The following is a 26,961-nucleotide window of genomic DNA, read 5'->3' as shown; positions in this document are numbered from 1 at the left end:
ACCTGAAAAATCTGAAGCTCTGGGTATGGTCATTCATGCACCTTCTTTTTCCAAAATACAAAACCCTGGGTGTGGTCCTTCAGGCACCTTTTTTACCCCCAAAATCCAAAGCTCTATTTACGGTCATTTGTGCATCTTCTCAACCCCAAAATTCAAAGCTCTGGGTATGGTCGCTCATGCAGCTTCTTACCCTGATCTCCCACAATACAGTGGGTAGCATGCAAAGTTCTATGTAAAAGTGACTTTTGGAAACTCCTCTTAGAACTGACCTAACTGATTATAACGTGGCCTTACAAAACATCTAATGTATTTATAATACTTGGATAGGATATACAAACCATTATTAAATACATTGGAAAATGATTTATTTTAATAAAGACCGTAAAACTACCCACATGGTCATTCTCTTCCTTTTGTCAGTTTTCCCTACACTGATTCTTAAAGGACATTTTACATCTAAGTACAACTTGTCCTTAAATACCCCCAAACAGCTATTTACCTGAATACGTATCTTGAGCCTTTCACTCTAGCTCCGCCATTGCAGAAAGCCTTAGTCATACACATGTGTAATGCTCCCCCCAAAAATTTCAACAGCTGGTCATATATATGGCAGCCCCTAGTCATACAGAGTAGTTGGGTGCCGGGCATAGGATAGAAGTGGCATAGCTAAGCTAATGTGCGATTTGTTTCTGAGAAGGTTGTGCATTGCCTGGAATTGCTATCCAGTAAAGATCCCTTTTGTAGAAATGAAGGTAAGTAGGTGCTTTTGCTTAGGAGCGAGGTAAAGGACTCCTACGTTAGGTGATGTCCTTTTAACACATTTTAATTAAATCCCAGTTTCCAGATTTCATGGTCGACTTTGGCCTGAAACTCACGTTTAGCAGCCAGAACCCCTCCAAGCCTATTGGATTGTGGCTACTTACATTTTCATCAAACTTGGAGTATTTGTCAGTTTCCGCCTTGAACATTTCACTGGGACAGATCTTCATCTTGGAAAGTTTTGCAGCCTATGGAAACACAATGTAAAATGAACAAAACATGACAAACACACACTGCTAGAAACTCTCAAAACTGCCCAAGACTAAAAATGTATTATTAAATGCAAGGCATGTATGTTCAGGAATTTTACTTAGTATCAGCCAGTCTCTGGCTGGGAAAGGGTAATCAAGGAGCTAATTAACCATGCTGATGTGCCAACACTGGGCATGGCAAGAGAAGGAGAGAAACAGAATGGCAGAGAGAAGGTCTAAACAGACTGCAGCTTCTCCTTTTACTGCGGAGGGACAAGATCTGTATGGCACTACTACTTTATTTTAAAGAGATTTCTATACATTGTGACATACCAGAAATGTATTTATTCAGCCTTGCAAAGTCCATTCTAACAACAAAGTCAACATTTTAATCTCCTTTTAATCACCTCTTGTTCCTGCTTTTTCCTTGCAGCCTCCTCCTTCTTCCTTTTCTTCTCTTCCTCTGCCTCGAAATATATATTAGTGTGAAAATGTATTTAGAGCATGACAAGTCTTGTTTATTAAAGGAGTTTTAACAGGCTGAGAACACACAATTAAAAGTGTCAGGATAAAGCCGATGGTAAATAGCAAGCACCTAAAAGCTCTGGCAGAAACAATGGTTAGTCCTGGCTTATGAGAGACAACTTCACCTTAAATGTCATTTCTGGATTATGCATCGGCATCTCAATTGCGGGCTTGGCTTCTAATGAATCAAACTGTGGGATTTTATTTCTATTGTCTCACACAAAGGCATAAAGATGGATCATCCTCTGGTAGATGGACACCACAGCTATATGTCTACTGCACGTTAAATTACATTTTGGGGAATCTCAATGAAAACCAAACACGCACACACTTATGAATGTTCAGCTATGCTTTTGGGTAATTTACACACTAAGCTGAAGAAAATAAACATAAAACATTATTTTCACCCACATAATAGTAAGTATTTTTAGAAGATGTTTGTGTATCAGATAGAAAAACACCAGCATTGGTAACATATTCCCATAGTTTATGCCATGCATACACCTGTCACCATGCCTTATGTTTCTGTAGCAGGGGACCTTGAGCAGTGTGGGTGGAAATTCCCTTTAGTAGGCGAGGTTCACATTTCACAATCCCCGAACACTTGTGTAGAGATATTCTCAGGCACAGCTGCTGGGCTACAGCTGGAAATGTCAGTGTATGTATGATAATTCTTACTACCAGAAGCCATTCATAAAAAGAGACTGCAGCTATTTCCCTGGAGAATAGCGGAGGTGACCATTGCAGCATGTGTCCCCCCACCCATCCCATTTTGTGCACACATGTCCTGAATGCATCCACTTCCATGGGCAAACAAGGTCATTTTACTCCTATAGGAAGCATGCTGACAACGTATTCAGAGTGAACACCGGATGGAAGACAACAGAAATATGTAGCAGTCTTCCATATAAGCAGAGATTGCATTCAACCTTTTATGTTAAGTAAATATTTTCTTTTCCCTTCTTTTGTTTGAGGGAAAAAAAAGGGGGGGGGGGGCAAAGCCTCTACTCTTCTGTCTTTACCGCCGTGGCAGAATGGTAGCGCAAACCCTCCTGGGATACCTACATCACAAATGTGTAGTATCCCAGGAGGCTTCTCCTCTGCTCCTTCTGCATGTCTGATCGCAGGCATGCGCAAAAGGGGCGAGAAAAAAATGGCTATCTCACGCATGTGCAGTGAGATCGGCACTCTTCATCCCAATTCACAGCAGGCTACATCACCCGATCCTGCGTCTGCATAGTGCAAGATCAGGTGACATAGGCGGACAAAGATGGCGGCGCCCGGGGGTTCCTCTGCGCTGGGACAAACGAGGATTCCAGGGCGGCCAGGAATTGAGGAAAGCACCAGAGGGATTAAGGGCTCTGTTGGGAATAAAGGTAAGTGGGATTTTTTTTTTTTTTTTAGGTTTAGTTTAAGAGATCTCTTTCCTGACAGTTACCATCAGCTTTTCTTTGGCATATAAGACCAGCAATCGAGGAAATACGAAGCAACATTTTCTCCAGAAAAAAAGTAAAAACTATTAGGGTTCATTTTTATTTCATCACCCCAGAAAGATAGTCAACACATTTTTTTCTTGAGTAAAGATAGAGATGATTGGGTAAAGACTGTGTCATCCTTTTATTAAACTTTCTTATATATATATATATATATATATATATATATATATATAATGTGTGGTGCCATGGGAAACGCAGATCTAAATGGAAGCCAAGATGGCAATGGTAAGAGGTTAGCAATTTTGCCTCTGCAGCACTGGGCCCCAGGTTCGAAGCTCGGCCAGGACACTATCTGCATGGAGTTTGCAGGTTCTCCCTGTGTGTGTGTTTCCTCGGCTCCCACATTCCAAAAACGTACAGTAAAGGTTAATTGGCTTCCCCCCAAAATTGTCCTGTATTAATGACATAAGATTATGATAGGGATATTAAATTGTGAGCTCCTTTGAGGGACAGCTAGTGACATGACTTTGTAAAGCGATGCCTAATATGTCAGCGATATATAAATACGGAGTAATAATACTATTAATAATGGCGCCATCTTCAGGTGTGAAGGAGAAGAGGGTTTAGTTTTGCTTAACTAGGTCACAATAGAGCATATAAAAGAATTATTTGACGGACTTGACATACACAGTTCAGTTACCTTGAAGTCTACTTCTTACAGTTTCTAAATGCAGTTTACAAAGACTTATTTATGACTTATTTATGCATCAAAGAGTTTGAATTGATAAAACACAAGGTGTGCTGGAATATTTGTAAATTAAATTGTTACTATTCCTAGTATTCAAATATGCTATCACATAGTGATTTGTATCATGACTGAATCACTGGGTTCCATTTACCTTATTCTTCTCTTCCCTCTCCTTTAGCAGAGTTTCCTTGTCCACAAGTTTGACCACCGTTGGAAGACCTGAGAAAGAAGATATTGTATACCGGTATTTACTACATGTTTACGTCAGATATATTTATACACACTGCAGGTTTCTGTAAAACATACTTGTATTCACTTCATGTTAGTATTACATTTTTCTCTGCCAAAAATGGAAACAGTGTTTTGGGACTTTTAGGGCACTTTCATTAAAGTCATCATTAGTTTTATAGATTGTTAAAGCACCAGTATTACATGGCTGGTCAGATGCAGGAGTTGCGCTGATAGGAGACCTTTATTAGGACTTCTTATACCCCTTTAATTTTTACTTGGATATACAATGTGCAGTGGTTACCACGAAGGATAAAGCTTGCTATTCGTCCTCTGAACCACAGTTTTGTTCACCGCCTGATGAAGCACTTTTTGCAAAATGCGTTGGGTCAGAAAGCCTTAAAAGTGGATCACATGGATACACCTTGAGCTCTTTTATCTTCTTTTTTATCATCTTTTTGATCATCTAGAACAGGCATAGGCAAACAACGTCCCGCGGGCCGTACACAGCCCAATGAGGATGTTTCTCCGGCCCTTTGGGTGTTCAGCGGCTGTGGCCGGTGCCACCCCGAGCAGTGACAGCCGGCCCACTCTTCCATCATAGGCTTAGATCTGCGATGGGAGAATCAGCGGGGGTTATGTCATCATGACGTCACGTTCAGGGGCGTCATTATGACATAATCCCGCTCACCCTACCATCGACCCGGCCCCTTTGGCAATTTTTTTTAGATTGTGGCCCCTGTCTAAAAAAGTTTGCTGATCTAGAACAATGTTTTTTTAACCAGGGTTCCTCCAGAGGTTTTTAAGGGTTCCTTTACAGATTACCAATTTGTCACTCTCAGGTCAGTTAAGTAACACCAATAATCTTTTTGACCATCTGTAAAGGTGACATTCTTCTCAATGGGCAGCAATGTAAGAGGAATTCTGACCAGCATGGTAATGTACTGTGATCTGTGGATATAGTAATTATAAAAGGGGTTTCCTGAAAATCTGAAAGTTTTTTCAAGGGTTCCCTATATTCAAAAGGTTGAGAAACACTGACCTAAAAGTATAGACGGCTTTTATTAGCTTACTCTATGTATAATAGATTGTTTATGTATAGATATACCTGTTTTATTCATTCCTTGTTGAAACTGCCCAAACATTGAGTCTCCTAATAATACTATTACTACACCCATCCCAAACTAAATGATGAGTTTCTCTGGTTTTTGATTACCTGTATTACATGTTTATGTAAAGTATACCTGTGTTTAACCACAGGAAACAAACAAGCTTAAAACAAAAAAAAAGCGCTTTTTGCACCACATTCAGCTGAACTTTTTGTTTAAATTTTTCAATATCTGAATGTCAATTGTGCATTTAGGGGTTTGTTTGGTGTTCTTTTTTAAGGCAGTTTGTTACCTTCATGATCTTCCAGACGCACTCCAAGTTCTGGCAGGACATCATCCCGAAGGGAATCGCACAGCTTTAATACGCCCAACACTATAGGAGGAAAGGTAAAAAAAAAATTGGTAAAACACCATGCATGGAAATACCAATATGGACCTCACAAAAGAAAATAAAACAGACATGCATTTTCTTTTTTCATGGGGTCTGTTCTGTAGTTTTTCTAGACGAGTGAAGGAATCCAATGTAAAACTTTGCCCCTATGCAGGCACTTTTGAGCAGAATTTGGTCTGCTGTTTTAGACACAGACCCAACACAAAACACAAATGAAGCCAAATTAATTGAATACATATATCCCTGAAATAAACAAAGCATATTTTTTGTAATAGTAGATCAGGAATTAAATTGATGACGTGCTGAACATTTTCAGAACAGAAAGTTGTCAACCAGGAATCTAGTTGATATGTACTAAGCAAAGCACCCTGCAAGTGTTATTATAGGAAATCTAATCAGGCATGTAGAGACCTCTAACTCTTTTGCTATAAATGACATAAATGATAAGTTCTTTGGAATGATTACAGATTTGCTTTATTGTCAGTCCCAGTTTGCGGACAAAGTGCAGTGCAAGAGCACAGAACCACGGTTGTAGTTGGTCTCACCTTTGTTTTCTCTGGCAATCTGTCGGACTCCTTCTCTGAACTGGGACAGAACTTGTAGGTATGGCATTACCGTAGACTCCAACTACATGGAAGAATTCAGAAGAAAAAGTTACAGCTGTATTATTATAGCTTATCCTGATTTTCCCTCTGGAGAGCACTATACATAATGGTTAGCACTTTATTGTGTTAATCAGACTAAAATGTATTAGTAACTAAGTGCAAAATGGTTTTATTGTGATCTATGTCTCTACTGGGGAAATTCCTCTTCTGTATTTGTCTCATGACTAGTCAGGGAGACAGAATGAGATGAGGAAAAAAAAAACAATTGTCAGTAGAATAAAAAAATAGGAGAAATGTTCAGGGAAGTTAGGCTGCGTACACACGCTCAATAATTGTCATTGGAAAGGATCTCTCATGACGTTGGAAAGGATCTCTCGTGACTAAAAGATGCATGGATGAGCACTGCACATACAGAACCATTCTGCTCTATGGGGAGTGGGGAGAATGAGCAAGCAGCATCCTGCTCCATCTCTCTCTTCACTTGTATTGCAGTTGTGCATTGTTTGTGGATCCACCAGGACAGATCCAAGAATAATAACAAACGACCACTGTACACGTCAGATTCTCATCTGATACTAGCCCTAAAACGATAATCGGACGAAAATCATCCGACATGTACGTAACCTTATTACAGTGGCACCAGACTATGAGGAGATTGCCATTTTGAGGAACTGCTTGTGTAGAGGTATAATTTTATCTAATATCTTCTGTATACCTTTTTGAAAGCAGGGGTGCTTTTGAAAATCAGAAAACAAAAAAACAAACAAAGAAGTTCTAAGTATTTCTACATTGCCTCTAACTGCATGCAGCTCGAAAAATCTTGCCTACTTTGTTTTCTGAACTACAATCTTTACAAATTACCTTGTAACTTAGATGCATCTGATAACATTAAAGAAGAGGAAGAATGTAAACGAGATATTTTGCTACAGACTAGAAAGTAGAAATATCAAAACTATCAAAACAGGAAAGTTACTTACATTAATGTTCTGTCCATTTCCTCCCACAGGGAATCCAATAGGCTCCTCTCCTTCTATAGCTCCAAATACCTATAAAATAATCAGTTATACTTTATAAACAACATAAAATGCAACATTATGAAAACATAACTTAGTTCAGGGCTTTGGTTATAAAGAAACAATATGACTACTGCTTGATTTAAGGATGAATTCTGGAAAAAAAGTAAATATTTTTGAAATACAAGAGCCATATATATTCTCTCCTGAATCTTAGTGTGCGTTGCGTATTTCTTCCAAAATTGCACAGAAATTCAGTGTGAAATTTGGAGTCCCTATAGTAATGACTTCTCACTGCTACCATCTTTCTTTGTACAGGGTGAATGGTCTTGTGTCTACCCTTTGAAGTGTTTTTGCAAAGAGCTTGTAGTAGGTGGGCCCAGTTGGTTCCCACTCATAGCTATGCTCTCTGCACAAGTCATGTACAGCAAGTACAGCCATATTATCCAGTATTTATATAGGGCCGACATATTACGCAGCACTTTACAAAGTCCATAGTTATGTCACTAGTTGTCCCTCAAAGGGGCTCACTGTCTAATATCCTTACCAAAATCAATAACAGTGTCTAACTTCAATTTGAAGAGAATTAACCTAACTGCATATTTTTGGGATGTGGGATGAAACTGGAGCACCTGGAGGAAACCCACGTAAACACGGGAGAAGCTACAAACTCCATGCAGATGATGTCCTGGCCAAGATTCAGACCTGGGATCTAGCGCTGCAAAGGCCGGAGTGCTAACCTCTAAACCACTGTTCGTGATGATGTCACTGCAACTTTTACAAGCTAATACCTGTGTTTGCAAAGGCATTTGAACACAAGTTGGGTTATTATACTTAGTGGTTATTAAGAGATATCCAAATAAATGTTTCCATGTATGGATTCAGGTTAAAAATAAAATCACTGCACATATATATAGCATGTCACTGTGCTTTACAAATGTGCATTGTACGCGGATTGTTTTGGGACAATATTGGGGAGATTTTCTCCATTTGTGTTGGTGACGGTGCAGGGACAAGGTCTTTTAGTAGCCCAGATGAGAAGGCTAAGCAGTATAAGTAGTATCCCTACTTATAAACAGCAAAAGTTGCAGGTATTGTGCTTATGGCACCCTCCTCCTTTCTGTTGAAGTGCCAAGGGTGGTCTCCACTGCTGCCTACTTCTTAGTTCACCCCTGCTGTTGACCATTGTCATCAGAGCAGGAACAGAGGAGGGAAATCTTCAAATTGGACACTTGTTTTCATTACAAATGTCTAACAGGGAATTCCTTCACTCTTGAAGGATTTTATCCCACTGTGCGTATATAACATGAAGTAAAGTGAAATCTTCCAAATGAGACAAAGAAGCCAAAGTAAATAAACAAACTGACAGTTTACTCTCTACTCTAACCAAAACTTATAAAAAAAAAAGCTTGGGCTTTAGACATATTTTAAACATCTGGTTACGGGTGTAGTACAATGGGCACAAAATCCTATTTTAAAAACTTCAATAAATCAGGCCAAACATGAAGATGTGATGATTTACCTTGAGCATATTGGTCAGGAAGGTACTGATGCTCTCCAGTAACATCCTGTTAGGTATTTGTTTAGCTGCCTTTTTGGACGCAATGTAAGAGTTGCATTGGCTGACTAGCGATCGCATTTCTTCCATGACTGTTCGTGTGTCAATGTTATCACACAGTGCTGCATGAATGGACTCCTTCTTGTTAAAGTAGCTGTGAAGAAAGAAAAGATTTATGGTCACATACAAGTCTGTCTACAAATAGTGTTCTCCCAGCTTCTTTTTAGCCCAGTGTACCACCCGACACTGCAGTAACCACCTGGTTGTTTTTGAGTGTTTAAGGAATAGTTGGGTTACAATACAGAGGCCAACACCAAGGCTACAGTTTCTTCCCATCCAACTTCAAAAATTTATCGGGTTTCAATTCCAAATGCATCAAGTAATTAATTAAAAAAAAAAAAATTCTTTTTCCTGGTATATTCTTGTTGTATGCCGAGGATAGGGACTTCGATAGGCTGCCCTCCAACACTGAGTGGTTAATGTGTTCACAATCAAAAAAACACTGCTGCTTTGTTCAGGAAAACTTCAATTCAGTGGGTGATTGTGTCTTTTTATTATAGTTATCAAATGGTTTTGTCATATACATTTTGCTAGATGAGAGATACCTGTTGTTGAGTTCGATTTCCTGAGACTCCCACCTCACGAACCGGCCTGTAATATCTGTTGGGGCCCTTAAAATATCCTTCACATTTAAAAAGAATTCCTAAAAAAAGAAATAACACATTCAGTGATATGATCATACATTACAGAAAGAATTTAATATCTGTACCGGTATGCTGGAAAACCAAATATTAGATCTGATTGGCATTGGTTTCCTACAGAGTGGAGCTACTGGCAATTCTCAGAGTAAGGCATTCCACTTACACTCATGAATTTTTCATACTGGACGGCAGACTCCATAGTGTTAGTGGAATAATCTAGTGTGTCCTTCCAGGAGTGCATGAGGAATGCCAGACGCAGCTGTCGGGCTGTGGAGAGAAATGGTTTTCATAGTCAAGTCTACAGAATGTTCTTGCATATTCTAGTTTTTTCAGCTTTATCTATTTCAGATAAAGGCTACAATTTTGCACAGCCCTCAGAACACTAAAACAATTAAAAGTCCAACCCCAGTCAAAAAATCCCTCCATAACGTGTCCCCAGTGTTGAAATTTCTAAAAATACTTTGTTTCTTCCAAAACATAGTTCAATTAGGACTCCTTCTGGTGTGTTAGTTTTAAAAGTTTCTGCAAAATTAACACTATGTGAGCAATTTAATTTTCCATTCAAGTCTACTTTTTTCACAACAGGATACAAAACTACTTTTCCAAATATCCTAACAAAGGTCACATCACTATTCAAGCATTACGTATGTTTTGCTAAGATACAGGGGTCTTTCAAAGCAAAAAGGCATATCACAAGGTGGGCTGCATTAGCATGAAGACCACCATATGAAATGCTCTCTAGTGACATAGGCACCATGGGGAATACAGGGGCTGTGCATCTAAGAGACAGGATGCATTACCCAGCTTAATACACAATCTGTGGCCAAAAGATGAGCTTTAAAGGATAAGTGAACTTTTATATCTCATTCCCATCCCATTTATAGTTCTTCAGACTTTGTTAGGTAGACAACTGTAAAAAGGGAGGGCAAGTCAGGTCAGGTTAGGTCAGTGTGAGGGTTGTGGCGGGGGTATCAACAATGTTTGGAGTGGTGTTGATGGCTAAAGGCAGCTTGTCTATGCTTGCATTCTGTGTCAGATATCGGTTTATTTCAATTAGAGTTTATTAGAAGGTGCATTTGATGTGCTCCTAAGCTGAACAAACCTGCATCAAGGTATTTTTTAACTCTCATAGCCGTTTGTGGGATGCAAAGAAGTTCTGATATAATAATCAGTGTTCAATCCAGAACTTTTTTAAAGCTGGGTGGGAAGTAGCTATAGGTGGGTGGTAGCCCCTGTAGTGTGACCCAACTTTTTAGTAACCACCCAAAAACAGCCGGGAAGTGCTTGCTGGTGCACCCAGGTAAAAGGGGCTGGGGAGAACACTGAAAAGATCTTAAATAAGCCCCATGAACACAAGCCTAATCTTTCATTGTTGTAAATGTGGAATAATAAATCTTATTTGCTTGATTGGTTTGCTACAATTTCTATTGCTTAAATAAATAGCCCCAACAAAAAATACAGAATACATTATTCCTTGCAGATTAGTAGTAATAAAATACACTGCTTCTTTGACTAAAATTATTTTAATAAAGCTAAACCCGTACCTGTATTTCTCTGTAATGCATCTTTAATAGTAATGAAGTTCTTCAGAGATTTGGACATTTTGCAGCCTGCAATGGTCAGGTGACCGGTATGGAGGAAGTAACGTACCCAATGGTCATTGTCAAAGTACGCCTGCAATAGGTAAAAAGGTGCAATAAGCAAACAGAAGAGGTGGAGAACAAACACAGGCACCAATTTATTAAGATTAGCTTTAGCTTCTCATACCTCAGACTGAGCCAGCTCATTGTCATGATGAGGGAAGCGAAGATCAAATCCTCCTCCGTGGATGTCCATAGATTCTCCCAAGATGGAGCCTGCCATTGCAGAACATTCAATGTGCCACCCAGGACGGCCCTTAAAAAAAAAAAAAAAAAAGTTTGAGTGCATAGTTTATTAATTATGTAATACGGTTTAAAATAATAAATATATAAGTGTGAATTATAAATATGAGGTCAATGGTATGATAGATTAAGTAATAACAATACTACTTCTTTTTTACATTTTATACAATATAAAACGATTTGTAATTTGTAAAAAGACTGTTCAACATAAATTGCTGCATGTATAACGAACCTAGAGGTGCCTGTTACTATTAACAACCTGTTTTATTGGCCAAATCACAGACTTTTCAGATAAAGAAGGCAAAGTCTGACACTTTTAGGTACAGTAAGAGCTTGCAGCTACCTCCTACCCTCCACTATTACCACTATGATGGGCTCCCTCATTAGTCATTAAGAATGTACCCGAGATAATATTATAAAAAAACTTTGGCTTGCATCCTCAAGTTGCAGCCCACACTCTTCACACGCTTCATTGTAAAATGCTAAACTGTGAGACTTTAGGTGGGACATCCAAAGCAATCAGCAACTTGGGGAAAAGGTCAAGCATAAATGCTTACATTATCTTTGTATTGAAGAAAAAAAATGTTAAAAAGAAACAGGAATTGATAATAAGAGATATGATCAAGCAATGAAGAGCTGCAAGCACATATATCCTTGTATTCATAACCTCTAGATACGAAAGGGTTACGTTTATTTATTTTCTTTGCCAAGGATGCATACAATGGACACAGGTCTCTTTCAAAGTAATCCTCTATGCAACAATGTAAAAAAAAAGAAACTGCTGATGCCAGAATAATCTGAGGCTGCATTTCACATGCTACAAAGAGATGACCCATAGTTCAGGGAGATCAAAGAGCACTGTAATTTATGTTTTTATGTAAAAATTAAATCTTTCCATTTTATTAATAGTGATGCATGATGACTAAAGGTTTACGTGAGTTTTGATCATTTACTTTCATTCTCTCCCTGTCAGAGCAGAATCATCAGATCTCCGCTTGATTTCAGTGGCAATAACAAGCACTCAAAACAATCTGTTAGCCTAGTAAACATGGACATGTTTTCAAAAGTAATCTGAAAAAGTTATTGGATGTGAAGTAAATATAAAAAGTAAAATCCGCAGCCAATCAATTGTAAGCAACAGATTGTCATGTTTCTGATCAGACAGGGATAGATCTGATGTGTTGGTAAATATCAAATATCCAATTAAAATTCTGATCACTTTATATCTGAGAAAATAAATTGAATGTACGTGTGTGCAGCGTGTGAGAAATTGAACCAAAGTTGACCAATTGATCACAAACACACAGCTATATGTAAACACACACAGGGTATCTAAACCCAGGAAGAAAAACCTAATATACAGCACTCAACCAGTCCTTAGACATGGTGGCTTTTTTCTTTCTGGAGAAAAACATTTTCAGGAAGTATTTTTTTCCAGAATTGTGGTGTCTTTATCACTTTGCGTGAGCTGCACCAACATACAAAGCTATCTTCCCTTGCCAACTTACAAACTTCTATCACCTCTTCATGAACGTCTAAAATCAATATAAAGAGTGTATTTCCCTATGATAGAAAATGTATTATGTGCAGAAGGAAAATAAAAGAAAAAAAAACAGAGTACAGACTGAGATTCTTACAAATGCCTATTACTGATTTATTCAATATAAAACTGTCACATAAAAACATGCTTCTTTAAAGATACAGTGTGTGAGAATATGCGTAGTGTATGGATATTGCTATTTTTTTAGTATCAGGTAAACAGTTGTTACGTTAAACGCTACCTTTCCCCAGGGAGAATCCCATGACGGCTCCCCGGGTTTTGAGGCCTTCCACAGAGCAAAGTCATTGGGTGACTGCTTCTCACTTAACCGATCAGCTGAAATGCTGAGATCACCTTTATATAAGAGGGAAAACAACCTTGGTCATTATAAAATGGACATAACAAACTTTACAGAAATAAAGCACCAGAATTCTATTACCTTCTCCCTCCTGTAGAGCTTTTTGATCGCCAACAGCTTCCGGCACCAACTTGGCATAGTAATGTTTATCACTGGCATGAAACTTGGCTGTATTGAAGTAGACAGAGCCATTGGACACATAGCTGCACAAAAATGAGATTTATTACAAGGGTGGAGAATAAAAAACAAGAGGCACAAAATATATAAGGAAAATAAGAAAACAAAAAAGACACAACACAGCAAAACTGTAGGAAAGGTGGTGGCAGTAGAAAGAAGTCTTACCCATAACCATTATCCACAATCTTCTGTACAAATTCTACAATTTCCGGCACGTATTCACTAACCCGTGTTAGAACATCTGGAGGTAGTACCTGAGGAAAAGGCAATATAAAAAACCCTTAGCATGAAAACCATTCTTAGAATATGTTAAATGTTTGTAAAGATTTATTTTTTGGTTTTTAGTTAAATGCAAAACTCTTTTAAATTTTATAAAATGTAAATGTATTTTCTCCTCCTTTTGATTAGAGAACACAGCAATATGCTAAGGCAGGGGTGCTCACACTTTTTTGGCTAGAGAGCTACTTTTAAAAAGTCAAAATAATCTACCAACAACAAAAACTTGGACTTGATAACTCATGCGTGCAGTGGAGTTTATTTTGAAAGGCAGGGCTCTGGGATCTACAGGTAGATCACGATCCACCTGTTGGGCACTCCTGTGCTAAGGTATAGGTCTCTTTAACGAGAGGTATCAAACCTAAAGTCTTATCCTTTGATAGTGAACCTGTGGTTTGTCCAAATGCTGCATACGTCCTTAGCAGCATATACCCAAGCCTTCCTTTTGTCCCTTCCTACCTCACCCAGCTACCAGGAGTGAAAAGCATCTCCTGTGTAAGCCAGAAGACATTGGAATCATAGCCTACATAAGGCTAAAGATTCCCTGTCTGACAATAGTCATTGGACAAGACCTGTCACACGCTCCTCACTACTAGGCTCTTGATAAATGGGGAAACAAAAGTATTTGCCCCCTGGGGAAATGTTGAGGATTAAAACAAACCTGCTGCTTTACATTAAATGTGTATTTGCTTTTAGGACCGTATGCATTTAGCGACAGCTCGTCAGCCTGATATTTCCCACCTCACGCTTTCCACAGAAGCAGTAAAAGATAAAACGGTCAGTGGCACTTTATCACCCTGTGCAGACTGTGTGAGGATATTAATGACAGCCTAAAGCCAAGTTAGAATCCTCTTTATCTATTACTATAGGTACTTTTACTTACATTCAGGGCATCCATGTCTTTGTGGTACTCTCCTTCCCAGAATTTGGGCAGCTGAGAGAAAATGGAATTGTCTGTCACTTGTGCTCCTTTCTGGGTATCCAGCCAATCAGAAAGAAGATCTGCTGATTCCTTTAGTAACGTCTAAAATGTATAGAAAATACTGTTATAAAAAAAACTGAACTTATAAAAGGGTCTTACAGACAAAATATATACAATCACTTATTGAAAACTGCTAAGAATTCTGCTATGGGTTATTTATCACACAGTATGGTTTTAATATATTACGCATCTATCACCACATATATTCTGTTTTGCCCACAGTTTGTTCTATAGGACAAAATAGGCCACCCAGCAGCAGACATTCTTAAAAGAGATTTTGTATGGCTTTACCAATTACAACAAGTTTGTTGGACATACCCTTCCAAAGCAGTGTTGAACCCAGAAATTTTTTTAGGCGGGTGGGAAAAATTGTAGGTGGGTGGCAGCTCCTGTATTGTGACCCAACTCTTTACTAACCACCCCAAAACAGCCAGGTAGTTACTGAAAAGTGCTGGGTGGTGCGCAAAGCTAAAAGGGGCTTGGGACAACACTAAAAACCATTGACATCAATATGGATTTTCTGTGGCTAGAACAGACTCAATTCTGCTGTGAAGGTTTTCCACAAGACTTTGTAATATGTCTGTTGGGGATTCTGCCCATTCACACAAAAATGCTTTTGTGAGGTCACTTACTGATATCACATGAGAAGACCTTGCTTACAATTGGCATTCCAATTTTATCACAAAGGAGTTTATGGGGGTTTAGGTCAGGCGTTAATGCAGGCCATTTGAGATCCCCACCAACATATGGTCAAACTATGTCTTTAAGATTCTGGCTTTGTTCACAGGGGCACAGCCATGCTACAACCTACGAGGTGCGAACATTGAAATGTACAATTTTTATGAAATTCCAGGAACTTTTGCCTCGCACCACTGCCCCCAAATCACTGCACAAGGTTGGAAGCACAAATTTTTCTAAAAATATCTTTGTATTAAAAGTACTGGAAACATCTAAACTCAATATTTTAGAGAGTCCACATACTTCTGGCTCTATCGTTTTGGTGTGATGGTCAGCTATGTGCTTAATTTGGCCATATAATGCATGGCTAGTATATACATTTTTTAGGCACTTATTTATGTAAAACAATGTTTTTTTCAACACTACCAGAAAAAAAAATCCCAAGCTGCTATTTAGGCTCTCAGTGATAAAAACATACACGTTATGCTAGAATTGAAAGAAGCAGCCATGGTAATGAGAACAAAACTGGCATTTTGTACACAATGAGAATGATGTGTGTGGACACCTCACATGACCAGACTCACTTGAGCGTAACTCTGAATTTCCTCAACAGGAGCCCATTTATCAATCGCTTCTTCCAAAGGACGGACAGCAGCTGTCACTGCATTGTGGATCTTTTCCAGCATCTGCATCTTGTCTGGATCAGTTGTTTCACTCAGCTTTTCCACAAATGGCTAGCATGAAACAAAAGTATAGCAAAGAAATGTCATATGCGTTCCATTTTTTGATTATACATGAAAATAAGAAAAATCTGTAACGCAAGATTACAAAAAAAAATTTAGAAGTAACTTTTGTTTTTAATATTTGCAAAATGATTTTTATACTATTATAATGAAGATTTTACTACTTCCCGTAAAGACCAGTTTGTAAAAAAAAAAAAAGTTTGCTTCACTGAGTCACTATAGACACCAATGCCCTCAGAACCTCATTTTGCAAGTGACAATTTCTACACACAATGGGTGGGAAGGCTCTTGAGGAATGATTGCATGTATATGGTGATGAACAGAGAGGTTGTAGAATATTGAAGTCCCGTACTCAGGAAGGGAAGAACCCAGACAAGGCTGACAAGGTGATTTTAGTGCAGAAGAATCATTGTCAGCCAACAACATAAAAATTGGGAGCTCACAAAATTTCTTGCAGATTCACCAGGTGTTTACTTTGCAGCATTTTTAATGGGATGAAATATATGGAGATGAGTCTGCATCGGTCAACTGAACCACACTAACACTTTAAACCACTAACATGAGAAATTCTGTGGCATTTGATATGAACAGAAATGTACGTATGCTGAACTTGTCACACATAGCAGCAGCTGCATTGCACATACCACAAGTGCAATCTTCACATCCTTCAGTAATGCATCCGGCTGAGGCTGGTTCTCTTTGTATTGCTGGAACAAGTAGTTCTGTCTGGCTCGTTTGATTATCTGCAAATGCAAGTAAAGTAGACCGAAAATAAATTTTATTTACAGACAGGCAATATCAAAGGAAACATAGATGGATCAAGTATTAACATAAGTTAAATATACAAAGGTTGTCACTGAATCATCTCCTATGTACAACCTAAAGAAAGTAAGGCAAAAGCTCCTCCTGAGGTTTGGATGTGAATAAATGTATTGCCTCCTCCCTGGGATGCAGGCATCAGTCTAGGCAGTGTCTCCTCTCTGTTAGACACCGAAGAGATATACGCCAGGGGCCATTCTTTGGGTCACTGGCATCAATGTATTCACTGTCTACTCTCTAGGTCCCTGGTGTCAATTAGTGCAGCATCTCCTCCATGGGATCCTGATGACAACCTGTACCCTGTCTCTTTCCTTGGCCCTAAAAATAAAACCTCAAACATTACTATCACATTTACATTCTTGGTAAAAGAACAGACCAGTTGTCTAGTAACAGAAGGGTCAAAGGTAAATTAAGGATTTGCCATTTAAACAATTTTTCATTTTTTCTGTATACATTTTATCGTACAGTTTGATGTTTGCACACACAATTATACATTTTCTTAAAACATGAAACATAAAGATTGCTCACCTTATCGTCAATGTCTGTGATATTCATGCAGTAAAAAACATCATATTTAAAATAGTCCTTTAAAACTCTTCGGAGAATATCAAAAGAAATATAGGACCTACAAGAAAACAAAATTTATGAAAGATATGGGCGAATGTGCAAAATTGTAAATATGCCACATCATTTGCATTAAAATAAACAAATAAAAAGTGCCTTTTGCAGTGTTACTAAACTTTTTTTAACATAGTGGGGAGCCTTAAAATAACTTTTAGATCTTGATACAACCCCTGCTACAATTACTGTATCCACAGCTCACATTAAGTTAGCGTGGTGCTCACAATGCCTCTTACATTGCTGGCCATTGGGAAGGCTGCCACCCTTACAGATAGCCAAATTGGGGTCAGTTATACTTAACTGAGAGATCCAAATTCCTTATTTCTCAAGGAACCCTCTTAGCAACCTCTGGAGGAACCCTAGAATTCCACACCACCCTGCTTGGAACATTGGCCTATTGGATGAGCTTACAAACCCTGATGGTGAAGGTCACTTTTGAAGCAGCAAGTTTACTCCCTAGATGAATTAGGTTTTATTTTACCATAGTAAATCTATCACTTTATCGAAACCAGAATATGAAGCCCTGATGAAGGGTTTAGCGCCTAAAACATGCTGGCTTGCCATTGGTTTTGTACAATAAAATAAATATTTCTGGATTTCTAAACCTTAATATTGTATTTTTGTCTCCCTTTTAAGTGAAGCAGCACAGCGCACCTTTTTAATCTCATTACCTTTTTGTTGTGTGTAAAAGGAGGTCTTTAGATTTCTGTTTGTCTGCAGATGATAATCTGCATATGGACCACAATCTATACACAATTTTATAACCTTGCACGAACATAAAACCACATAAGAGGCTTGGATCCATACCTGGCATGTCCCATGTGTGATGCATCATATACAGTGGGTCCACAGCAATACCATGTGACCTTTTTACCATTTTGTGGAACGAATACTTCCTGTAGAAATAGAAACAAGGAAACTAAGTTTGACTGCTCTCTAAAGTGGAAATATAAGGAACAGAAATGGGAATCGACATTGAAACAAAGAATAAATAGTCTACATAATAAGAAAAATGCAATATTTCCATGTATGACTCTTTAGTAAGAGATCAGCATTATTGCCAAACTACTAACATTCAGGTCTAATGGTATCCTGGGTAAATACCTCAGCATAGCTTGCACTGTGTGGTAACAAGTCAGACCACATAAATCTTTGTTTTGTAGACAATGTTTATCATACCCACAATTAAGCCTTAATTTTTTATGAAGTTTTTGTTTCCGACATTAACACTGCTTCATCTTTAGGGATGATACTTGTACCACCATCATAGCAGTGACGGATGAGTGTAACCTGGTGACAGGCACTGTCACTTTGCTTCAAATTGGCAATAGCTGATATTATAAATGTTAACTCAAGTTTTTCAGTTTGGTTGTCATTTCTGTTTATTGACGGCTACAGCTTGTTTTCTTACACACACCTTATTCCGCGTTAGACTGTTGTACAAACGCAGCTTGGGTTGCTCTGATGAATCTGGGGGTGACCATGGCGGCTGTGTTCGTCTCCCTTTGCCTGCACAAGATGAGAAGAATGTTAGAAAACATGACTACTAGGACTTCAGCTAAAAAGTAGAACAAAAAAGCAGAAATAGACACTGTATTGAAAGAAGTTCCCTGAATCTTTTACATGAGAGTCCAAGGCTGCATACACACGTGCAATAACTGTCATTGGAAGGGATCTTTCAAAATCCTTTCCAACGACAAAAGACTTTACGATGCATGAATGAGCATTGTACATACAGCACTGTTCTGTTCTATGGAGAGGGGAGAACAAAGGAGCGGCACCCTGCTACGCTCTTTCCCCTTCACTTTCATTAAGATCGTTCATCATCCTTGTACCTGCCTAGGACTCATCCATGAACGTCAGGCGACGAGCACTGTACACACACCAGATTCTCTTCCAATACTAGCCCTGAGGCCATTATCGGATAAGAATCATCTGACGTGTGTAAGTAGCTTAAATAAAGTCATAACAACTTCTTAGTTATGGTTCACCTTGGTAAATTATGTTTCCTATATAAGCCTTTAGATAAAAGGTCAGGTTTGTCTGATAAGAATGATTCCCTTCAGGCCAGGCAAGAACTATATACCTGAAAGGTATTTCCTGACCTAAGCAGATACACTTAATCTGAGCCCCTATAAAGAATAATTATTATTTAACTGATTTTCTGCTAGTCCCTTGGCCTCAAGCAATATGTTTGATCCATGTGACTGTGATTGTTTGTGAAAAGATCTTACTAACAGCTGGTTGTTTAGGAGCTGCACTTTATCAACACATAAGGCTACATACACACGTCATATTATTCTTGTCCAATAACTCAGAATCCGTTCTGATGGATTTGCCAACAAGAAACGATCTTAAAGAAAGTGAAGGGGAGAGGGCGCAGCAGGGTGCCTTTCCATCATCGCCACTGCCCTCCATCGAGCAGAATGGCACCGTACGTACGACAGTTATTTTGTGTTTGGAATGGATCATGAAAGATCCTTTCCAACGACAATTATTTCACTTGTGTACGCAGCCTAACATATGCTGCATAGGAGAACAATCTCAACTTAGTTCCATTTCCCATGTTTTTTTTTTGCCGATGTAGGACATTATTATACATTTAGGCAGAATTTATAATTTTGGATTAGACAGAAAATTATTTGAGAAGGGGACAGGTTATGTACTTTCTGCTGTAGGCATTCAAGGTGCCTAATAGCTCCACGCTGGATTGCATGCACATTTGCTTCCGCATTGGTTGCTGGGACTGAATGGAAGTTATGTCATCCCGGCCAACCAAGATGGCCGCAGATCGCAAATAGGAAGAGAAGAAGGAAAAATAATGCAGTGCCCTGTGACAGAACTGAGTCAGAGTAAATTCTGCGTTAACAGCTTGTCCTAGTTACAACATTACTTATATACCATATGGTCGTAAATTGTGGGCATCTTATTGCAAAACCCTGGGTATTAAAAGAGCCCCCTTGATGGTTATAACATAATCCACTCTTTAGGGGCTTTTTGGAGTGCGTCTGTGGGAATGTGTGCCCATGCAGCCAAAAGAGCATGTGCAAGGTCAGGTGCTAATGTTGGCTCACAATTGGGATTCCAATTCATCACAAACTTTTTTATAGGGTTGAGATCAGTGATTTGTGTAGACAGTCAGGTTCTACAACACTAAAGCTCATCAAACAATATCCTTATGGGGAAGGGGACACCCACATAGTCAAAAAAGAGGGGGTTTGCCAAAAACCTTGCAACCATACTAACAAGGTATTCACCCCAGAATTGTCATAGTACTCCTCCTGTAGTTAGTTTACTGCTTTTTTTTTATTTTATTTTTTTTTTTGGAACAAGTGTGAACACATTTTACTGCCTAATGCACAGATTGTGGCATCTCAAAAGACAACTTATATTTACTGTGCTGAAACTTTCTCCTACAGTTAGAGATCACCACAGGTTCTGCACTCTATGGAAAGTCGATGCAATGTTCTCCCCAGGCCCTTTTAGCTGGGCGCACCACCCGCCACTTTTCAGTAATTACCTGGCTGTTTTTGGGTGGTTACTGATAAGTTGGGTCACAATACAGGGACTGCCACCCACCTACAATTTCTTCCCATCCAGATTAAAAAAAAAATTCCAAGTTCAACACGGTCTATGTGTGTATGCAAAAGTGTAGCCTCCCAATCTGGAATCATTTTGATTTCAGCAAGTTGGCATGGCCTATCTGAAGAAATACATGTCTGAACAGGTAAAGAACATTAGGCTGGATTTAATAAAGCTCTCGAAGACTGGAGAAGATGGACTATCATGGGAGTACCTGGATGATCCCTAAAGCTTGGAATGGATCTGGTGCAGGATTGAAAACATTTGCCAGTTACTAGCAAATTAATTATAGGGAATCTTGGTTTGCTGGTTCACACAGAGGGGTATAGTATAGCCCTTGGGTGAAAAGACAAATATATAACTTAAGCTGTGGTATATTACATTTTTGTTTTTTGGTATAAAAATGTCCAAAAGGAAGAAATTGTGATGTGACATGTTTTATTTTTTTCATAAATGAACCCCTGCTGGGCTACTGCATGCAAACATTTAATGTATACATTTTTGGGGGAATTGGTGAAGGACTAGAACTCCAGTCAGGTTTCGAATGCCATCTGAGGCTCCAACAAAAAGATTTACCTTTACCTTGTGTCCTATTTCACTACACAGCCAGCAATAAAAACCTGACAGTGGTTCCAGCCTTCTAGCACATTTCTTACTGTTTATGTTGTTTTGGGGAACCCCTGGATACTTCCTGTCTGGGAAAAAGGTTGTCGGCAGGACAGGAAGTGAGGAGAATTAATTCTTAACAGCTTTGGATAGCAATACAACCCTGCTGGGGATTCTTAACCAATCTCCATTATATCCAAAATGAAGGAACTCACTCAAGCCATGCAAGTGGATATTGGGCGTTCAGATTTCAGTGTTCTCCCCAGACCCTTTTAGCTGGGCGTACCACCTGGCACTTTTCAACAACCACCCGGCTGTTTTTGGGAGGTTACTGATGAGATGGGTCACAATACAGGGGCTGCCACCCACCTACAGCTTCTTCCCACCAAGCTTATAAAAATTCTGTTTTGAGCACAGGATTTTATTTAGTTGCATCCAAGCATATTGGTTGTGTGCACCATCCATACAAAGCTTGTTACTCAGACACAGGCGTGCAAACATGCATATTACTCACATGCGTTATTTGGGGCTCTCTGTTCTTTGGCATCGGACGAGATGGCCGCTATGTGTCTGTACCATCGCACCACGTGGAAGTAATGGTCTGGAGGGGGTCCTGCCAGCTGCCTGAACACATCTATGTCGACCTGAGAGAAAGTGTAGCCCTGGATGTAACTACGGAAGCTGAGGTAGTCGTGTAACGCCGACAGCCGGGCCTTCGGGTCGCTAATGTTCAGAATGGACTGGTAGCTCAGAGCTGTAAGAGAGTTACACAGCATTCAGTACGCAGGCACCAACTGCAACACCATGCAGAGGTCCAGGTAATGCCGTCACTCCAATCAGCCAAACTCGCACAGGCATGGGGTTTAATCAAAGTTACGCCAACACACACACACATACAATCTCCTTTATATTTCATACCGATATCCTACTTTACATCCATCTTATTTACTAATTGAATGTTAGGACGTGATTGGATCTATTGCAACTTAAAGCAGAACTAAACCCTGTTTATACTCAGCTGTCCCGGTTTCATCACAGGCACCATCACCTTCTTCCTTCCTTTCCTCCTTGTTTCAATCTTCAGCCATCGTGTCCAAGCTGGAGTGAGGAAACTCCTTTCGAAGGAATTCATTCAGTCCCAGCAGCCACAAAGGAAGCCAGGTTGTACCAGGTAACCCAGCTATCCTTGAAGAGAGTAATGAGGCAGCATGCTTTATTGCAGAAGGGACCGTGACATTACCTTTTTGCAATATAACCCAGGCTGATTGCAATTTTGCATTAGGAACCTGTACTCAAAGTTTACGCGGAACCGACACATATCAGAGATTTACATCACCTTCAGGAGCGCCGTGAGTAAATGTAATCTGGAGGTGTAGAAGAAAGGGTAATACGGTAAAATAGAAACTTTAAAACCCGAATGCAGTGTTCTCCCCGGCCCCTCTTAGCTGGGCACACCACCCGCCATTTTTCAGTAACCACCCAGCTGTTTACTTAACAGTTGGGTCACAATACAAGGACTGCCATCTGGATTAAAAATATCTTGTTTGAATACTGTGAATGATCTAAATTATATTGGGAAGTTTCAAACTGGACAGCAATTGGAACAGTCAGTGTACATAAAGACAGGGAGCAGTACAGCCATCTATGCAAAAAGAAACATACGTAGATTAAGACTACTGATTCAGTAGAAGAATACGGAACTTTGAAGATTAAAATTAGTTAAAGGATAGTTTCATACTAGAGAGCATGAATTACTGCACCCATAATGCACATGTGCATGCTTTAATAATGCTGCAACGCACTGCTATACTTTTTTTTTACCTGGACCTTCAAGCTCCAATTAAGTATTTTGCAAAATAGAACTCCAAATTATCCACATCAGATCCAAATGATGCTGAGACATCATTCCTGCCTTAAAAGCACTAGAAATCCAGCAAGATTTGTGCAAGATTTTGAGTGTCCCGCAGGTTGTCACACACACAGCGAGAACTTGATGAGAATATTCTGATGATATATTTTGCAAAATCAATGCAGTGGGGCTGGCAGAGGACCTATCAATAGTATGGAGCATCTACATTAAAGCTCTCCAAGACTAGAGCAGATAGATTATTAAAGGAGAACCTGGGTAATCCAGCAAAGCAGAATTGGGTTTCCTAAAATTCATTTGCGATAAGGTGACAATCGTTTTCTTTCCTTGACCAGATCAATTCTAAGTTTGCTGGATCACCCAGGTTCTCCCATATTAATCTATCTTTACCAGTCTTGGAAAGCTTTGATAAATCAGGCTCATTATCTTGCTCTGGTACACCCTGTGTAAACATGCAGCCTGTTTTTTTCCAGTGACACTAACAAAACACCTTGGTGTGAAGGTAAACCATAGGGCAGGGTTGTTCCAGAGGTTGCTGGGGGTTCCTTGAGCAGTTTGATCAGCTTGAGTGACACCAATGATCTATATTGATTATTGGTAAGGGTGACATTCTTCCTAATGTCCAGCAAATGTAAGAGGAATTCTTCCCACTGACCACCACACTAATGTACTGTGATCTGTGGCTATATTAAATATAAAAGGGGTTCCCTGAAGACCTGAATAATATTTCAAGGGTTCCCCCATGTTAAAAAGGTCCAGAAATCCTGCCGTAGGACATAAGGCAAACTGCCTTGTTCTTACATTGGGTCATATTATCCAACATTGGGGCCTACCTTATACAGTACAATATTCATAAGGATTTAATGCCATTTATTCCTGATATCTTAGATTGTAAGCTCTTCAGGGCAGGGTCCTCTCCTCCTTCTGTGTCACTGTCTGTGTCTGTCTGTCATTTGCAACCCCTATTTAATGTACAGAGCTACGTAATATGTTGTCGCTATATAAAAACAGTTTAATAACAATATGTAAAAAGTACTGTAAGGCTGAGCAGTAAAACCCTTACTAGCATCGCTAGTGATCGGGACTGAACGGTTTACATAACCTCCTGTTCTGTTATTTAAAGTCTGCAAACAGCAATCAATCAGTTGTTGCTCAGACAAATTACCAGCCGCCCACGGTCAGCTTTTCCCTAATCAGTCTATTGTATGCTTAACCAGTCTAGAGGCCATAAAACGTGCAGGAAAAATTCCAACACCTTTTATCAGCAAAATGTGCGGGAACAGCTGCGTCAGTAGCGAGATGAATGCGAATTTACCTGCCTTGTACATATTCTGGTAATTCCACCCTGCTGTACCATATGTCTGCCTAAAATAATAAGAGTGACAACTCTTCTCAGAGCTCTAACTTCTGGAACTGCCCTTCCTTCTGCAATGAAGCCGAACTGCAGACCTACACCTAGAGCTCCACTTTTTATCACAACTCTGATTTTAAGTTACAAATTATGCATTGTAACCTAAAGGGGGAATAAGGTTCCACTTTTAGGAATCAATAATCAGGCAGGTCACTATTATAGAAAGAGACAGGCAATGTCCATCTGCAACAATACCTTCTACACAGTGCTCAACCCAGACATTTTTTAGGCTGGGTGGGAAGAAATCTTAGGCGGGAGGCAGCCCCTATATTGTGACCCAACTCATCAGTAACTACCAATCCGGGTGCCTACTGAAAAGTGCCAGGTGGTGCGCCCAGCTAAAAGGGGCTGGGTAGAACACTGCCCCTACATGTATGATCGCTCCCTGGGTATCTGGCAAAAATCTGCGCAGGACACCCAGCATTTCCAGCTTCCCCTGCATGTGTCAGAATTAATGAATAAACTCCCACATGTCTGCCAAGGAGTTACGTTATCCCGACCAATCAAGATGGCCGAAGATCCTCATCAAGAAGAGAAGCAGCACCCTGCGAAGAAACGGGGGTAGGTGATTATTGTGGGGTCTAATTTTGCTCTAATATACAGCCAGATCATGGGACCAAAATTACTAGAATCTCTGACAAGGTTTTATGTGATCTATACACCTGCTGGGAGTGAGAAATCCCTACAATTGTACACAAAGAAAGGAAAACTTGGCAAAGTTTCTAACTGTCCTCACCAGTTGTAACGACTCCTAAAAAAGAACGCAGGCAGCTGAGCCGTCCCCACTCCGCCTACTGAAATGACACCAAATCAATTAATTTTTCGCCTTAAAAGCGGCTATGTCAGCCAATCTCGCATCTGCGCAGTGCAAGATCGGGTGACGAAGAAAGAAGACCGTAGAACATGGAAGTGCAGAGTGAAAATGGCCGGGAGCTTCCTCTGTGCCGGGACGAAGAATTCCAGGACGACGCGGGACAAAATTGTGGGAAGGACCAGCGCCATCCAGGATCTGCGGGATAAATGTTTTTTTTTATTTTTAGTTTAGTTAGGCTTTAAGCAAGAAACTGACAACCAAACCAAACGGAATGCAATCATATTGTAGGTGATGCTTCCTTCGCAAAGTGAGTTTTATTAAACTTTGCTGCAGGTGATCACCTGCATGTGTTCTGTAGATTTTTAAATATGGCTGCCAGTCCAGTTGCTGAAACAGAGTAAGGCTATGTACACGTCAGAAGATTATGTCCCGAGACAGTTGTGCTAGTGTTAAGAATCTGACAGGTGTACAGCGGTCGGTCGACATCGTCCATGGATCTGTTAGGACGGAGCCAAGAATGTCCGATCAGGAACAGGAGGAGAGCACAGCAGGGTGCCACTCACTTGTCTTCCCTGGTGTACAGAACTTGTTTGATCATCTGCTGCTGGAAACGATTATGAAAAATACCATGTGTACACAGCCTAGGTGGATCCGCCTATCAATCACATGATCAATGCCAGTGTTGTTAAAATAATCATTGCCCACATTTCAGCACCCCTTTAGATGCCACTCTTTAGTGTTCTCCCCAATCCCCTTTGGCTGGGCGCACCACCCAGCACTTTTCAGTAACCACCCGGCTGTTCTTGGGTGGTTAATGAAAAATTGGGTCACAATACAGAAGCTGCCAACCGCCCATCCAGCTTCAAATAATATCTGGGGATAACTCGGCTCTTGGCTGGGCACGCTTCACAGTTTTAGTTTAGTTCTTCTTTAACCATCCTGACTGATTGGTGTGGGTTCTTCTTGTCTGACTCATCCAGCCATGGATGTCACATGACCCAGAAGGTGTCCTGTGGTATTGGGGACCAAGACATTGGCAGGGGGTCTTTTAGGTCACTTGGCCTCAGCCAGACTGGGTTCTTCCCAAAGAGCACCCTGCTCCCATCTCTTCACTATGACGCATCCACATGATCCAAAAGAAAATCTGATTCCCCAGACCAGGGCACCTTCCTCCATTGCTCCATGGCCCAGGTCTGACTGTCACATGCTCATTGTAGGTGCATGAATAGCGGTCAGCATTCGGACTGATGGGTTCTGCAGCAAGCTGGGATTCACTGGAT

The 26,961-nt window shown here is 39.9% G+C and overlaps 1 protein-coding gene across 2 annotated transcripts in view; it reads right to left on the bottom strand.

Moving 5' to 3' along the window:
- The window catches only part of CARS1 (cysteinyl-tRNA synthetase 1), a 29,484-nt gene that overhangs the window by 492 nt on the left and 2,031 nt on the right, over positions 1–26,961 (bottom strand). The window contains exons 2-22 of one of the 2 annotated variants that reach the window (XM_072422188.1): positions 22,104–22,343; positions 18,819–18,910; positions 18,209–18,297; positions 17,309–17,405; positions 16,606–16,704; positions 15,803–15,952; positions 14,442–14,582; positions 13,448–13,536; positions 13,187–13,308; positions 12,989–13,101; positions 11,092–11,220; positions 10,869–10,998; positions 9,488–9,591; positions 9,229–9,326; positions 8,588–8,777; positions 7,030–7,098; positions 5,993–6,074; positions 5,349–5,429; positions 3,871–3,938; positions 1,418–1,477; positions 924–1,007 (exon numbers count right to left, since the gene is read on the bottom strand). In XM_072422188.1, coding sequence (XP_072278289.1) covers positions 924–1,007; positions 1,418–1,477; positions 3,871–3,938; positions 5,349–5,429; positions 5,993–6,074; positions 7,030–7,098; positions 8,588–8,777; positions 9,229–9,326; positions 9,488–9,591; positions 10,869–10,998; positions 11,092–11,220; positions 12,989–13,101; positions 13,187–13,308; positions 13,448–13,536; positions 14,442–14,582; positions 15,803–15,952; positions 16,606–16,704; positions 17,309–17,405; positions 18,209–18,297; positions 18,819–18,910; positions 22,104–22,343 — 2,327 coding nt within the window. The remainder of the gene's footprint in view (positions 1–923; positions 1,008–1,417; positions 1,478–3,870; positions 3,939–5,348; positions 5,430–5,992; positions 6,075–7,029; positions 7,099–8,587; positions 8,778–9,228; positions 9,327–9,487; positions 9,592–10,868; positions 10,999–11,091; positions 11,221–12,988; positions 13,102–13,186; positions 13,309–13,447; positions 13,537–14,441; positions 14,583–15,802; positions 15,953–16,605; positions 16,705–17,308; positions 17,406–18,208; positions 18,298–18,818; positions 18,911–22,103; positions 22,344–26,961) is intronic. The other variant, XM_072422189.1, reaches the window with a different exon arrangement.

The sequence above is a fragment of the Pyxicephalus adspersus genome, chromosome 9 (genome assembly GCF_032062135.1).
Source record: "Pyxicephalus adspersus chromosome 9, UCB_Pads_2.0, whole genome shotgun sequence".
Classification (NCBI taxonomy): Eukaryota; Metazoa; Chordata; class Amphibia; order Anura; family Pyxicephalidae; genus Pyxicephalus; species Pyxicephalus adspersus.
The sequence above is the reverse complement of the archived record's forward strand: the minus strand, read 5'-3'. Positions and strand labels throughout refer to the sequence as shown.